Source organism: Buceros rhinoceros, unplaced genomic scaffold (assembly GCF_000710305.1).
Source record: "Buceros rhinoceros silvestris isolate BGI_N320 unplaced genomic scaffold, ASM71030v1 scaffold21183, whole genome shotgun sequence".
Classification (NCBI taxonomy): domain Eukaryota; kingdom Metazoa; phylum Chordata; class Aves; order Bucerotiformes; family Bucerotidae; genus Buceros; species Buceros rhinoceros.
This window is the reverse complement of record NW_010403440.1, coordinates 6,806-9,162: the sequence shown is the minus strand read 5'-3', so window position 1 is coordinate 9,162 and position 2,357 is coordinate 6,806. Positions and strand designations below refer to the sequence as shown.

Genomic DNA, 2,357 nt, shown 5'->3' with positions numbered 1-2,357 from the left:
AGGGCACGCTAGAGCCAGGGTGGCCTAGCAGTGCCTGTTCTCTGGGCAGGGGACTTGGGGATCCCGGGCTGGGCTTTGGGGCCCATGGGTTAGTGCTAGGGACCCCAGGTCAGTGCTGAGGACCCCAGATTGTGCTGCTATGTGGTTCCTAGCACCAATCAGAACTGGTTTGGGCAGGTTCATCTCCTGAGCTCCCCGAGGCCTCAATCCCAGCCTGGTCTGGGCGCTCATCTCGAGTAACGTCCCACTAGGCTCTCCAGGAGGCTGAGGTGTTTGGAGGACTTATTTTCTTTTGCTTTGTGTCTTGACTTTGCAAGAAAGGAGGGAAAAACCCTCAAGAACCAGCATGTCCAGGATGGCAGGTCCTCCTGGATTTGGAGCCACTGGGGTACTGGGAGCTCTTAACCTTGGAAAGTTCCAGCATGGTGGTACGTGGCCAGAGAACATCCTGCTGGGGAGATTAGGGGCGAAGGTTGTTTAATCCACGTCTTGTGTCACTGACTCTTTGCTCCTGGAGGGATCCCTCTGTGTTGCGTGGGTGCCCAGGACTGAGTCTCCCAAGGGAGAGGGAACCCAGTCCTGCTCGGGGTGTGGGGGCTGCCTCCCTCCTCCCCGATGCTGTGCTGAGGGGTGAGCGAGGTGTGTCTGCTTGCAGGGAGCAAGCAGAGCTGGAGGTGCAGGACCCCAAAGCGCGAGCCAAAGCCAACTGGCTGAGAGCCTTCAACAAGGTCTGCATGCAGCTGCAGGAGGTGAGCAACCCTGCAGCCACCCGCTGCTGAGTCCCAGCGCCGACTGCATCCTGGGCTGCGGGCGAGGCCCCTTCTCACACCCAGGCACCTTCCAGATGTGTCTGCTCCCCAATGCCATGGCTGTCTCACACTCTGAGGGCAGTGGGGACCTGGGGACCCCCAACGATGGTGGCTCTGTGACCCCCTTCACGCCAAGTAGGATCCCCCAAAGGGGTGGGGACTGCTGAGGACCTTCCCCTGGTGTGTGCTGCATGTGGTGTGCTGGCGCGAGCCCCTCCACCCTCTCCCCTGTATTGAGTTGACAATTTTTTGTTCTGTTTTTAGACTCCATCCTCCATCTTTTCTTTTTGTTTTGGCTCTGGATTCGCACCCCTGGGGCTCCGAGCCCCTTCCCCACCGCTTCTCTTTTCAGTTGTCCACCACCATGGCCTTTGCACCCGCGTCTCCCCTTCCTGCATGGAAGGGGTGTAACCTGCCTGCAGGTAAGCATGTCCAACTGGAACCACCCAGCATCATGCTGCCTTCCCCTTCCCCACGTCTGTGCGCAGGGACTGCCCCACCAGGGAGGCAGAACTGGCTCTTTCCTCCCTTCTGCCCCCAAACAATCCCCTCCCTCCAAGGGAGGTGGCACTGTGGGATGGTCTCTGCACACACCCATACCCGGTGTGCTCTGGCTTTGCCCCATGCTTCTCTCCAACTGGCTGCCAGCACGGGTAGACCTGCTGACCTTTCCACCGACACTCCTCCACTCCCCCAAACCCTGAATTTTCGCACAGTGCCACCATCTCCACTGCTCTGCCAGCCCCAGCCCCTTTGCTCAAGCCTCCCCGCTGCTCGCCCAGCTCAGCCTCTTGAAGATATTTTATTCCCAGGGCAAGGTCTTTGATGGAAAGAAACCCGTTTGTTTGGTTTTATTTTTAGGGACATGCTTTTCTCTACCTGCCCCGTAAACCCTTTCCATGCTTTCCCAGCACTACAGATGCTGTCTGGACACTTGGCTGCCAGCAGCGTTGGGCTCTGGGCAGAGCTGCCCCGCAGTGGGGGCTCTGCGGTGCTCATGATGGCCGTTCTGTGTCTTGCAGGCTCGCGGGGAAGGCGATGGCGAAGCAAAATCCCTGTGGTTCAAAGGCGGGTGAGTATGTGGGGAAAATTCTTGGGGTTTGGCGGGCTGCTCTACCGTCCTCCCTGAGACGTGGTTAAGGGGTTCGTTGGGGGACTGAGGTGAGGAAGCACTGCTGAGCTGTGGGTGTGCAGTGGGGACAGGTTTGGGACTGAATGCTGGTTGCGTGGAGCCAGCGGAGATGCCACCGCTGAGTGTCCCTGAGAGCTGCTGCTGAGGGGAAGAGTGAGGAGGTGAGTGGGTTGGGATGGGACCCAGCTGGGGTGGCGGCTCCCACTTCTCTCCTGCCGGTGGTGCTGTGGGGAATCCTGGACCTCTCACCTGGACGGGCTGTGGGGCTTATCCCCATCTCACCCTCGCAGGTGAATCCAGGTAGACGCTAGCAGGTTTCCTCAAGGAGGTCACGCTGGGATTTTCCTTGCAGCCAGGGCTGGAGGCTGCAGAGCAGCGGTTCTGGCCGAGCTGCACTGTCTCCGCTTTGCCAACCG

General features: G+C 59.4%; 1 protein-coding gene across 1 annotated transcript in view; it reads left to right on the top strand.

Annotated features, from left to right (window-relative positions):
- Window positions 1–2,357, top strand: part of LOC104490700 (protein unc-13 homolog A-like) — a gene marked incomplete at its 3' end in the record, with an annotated part of 10,407 nt that overhangs the window by 1,783 nt on the left and 6,267 nt on the right. The window contains exons 3-4 of the mRNA XM_010133025.1: window positions 656–749; window positions 1,832–1,881. Coding sequence (XP_010131327.1) covers window positions 656–749; window positions 1,832–1,881 — 144 coding nt within the window. The remainder of the gene's footprint in view (window positions 1–655; window positions 750–1,831; window positions 1,882–2,357) is intronic.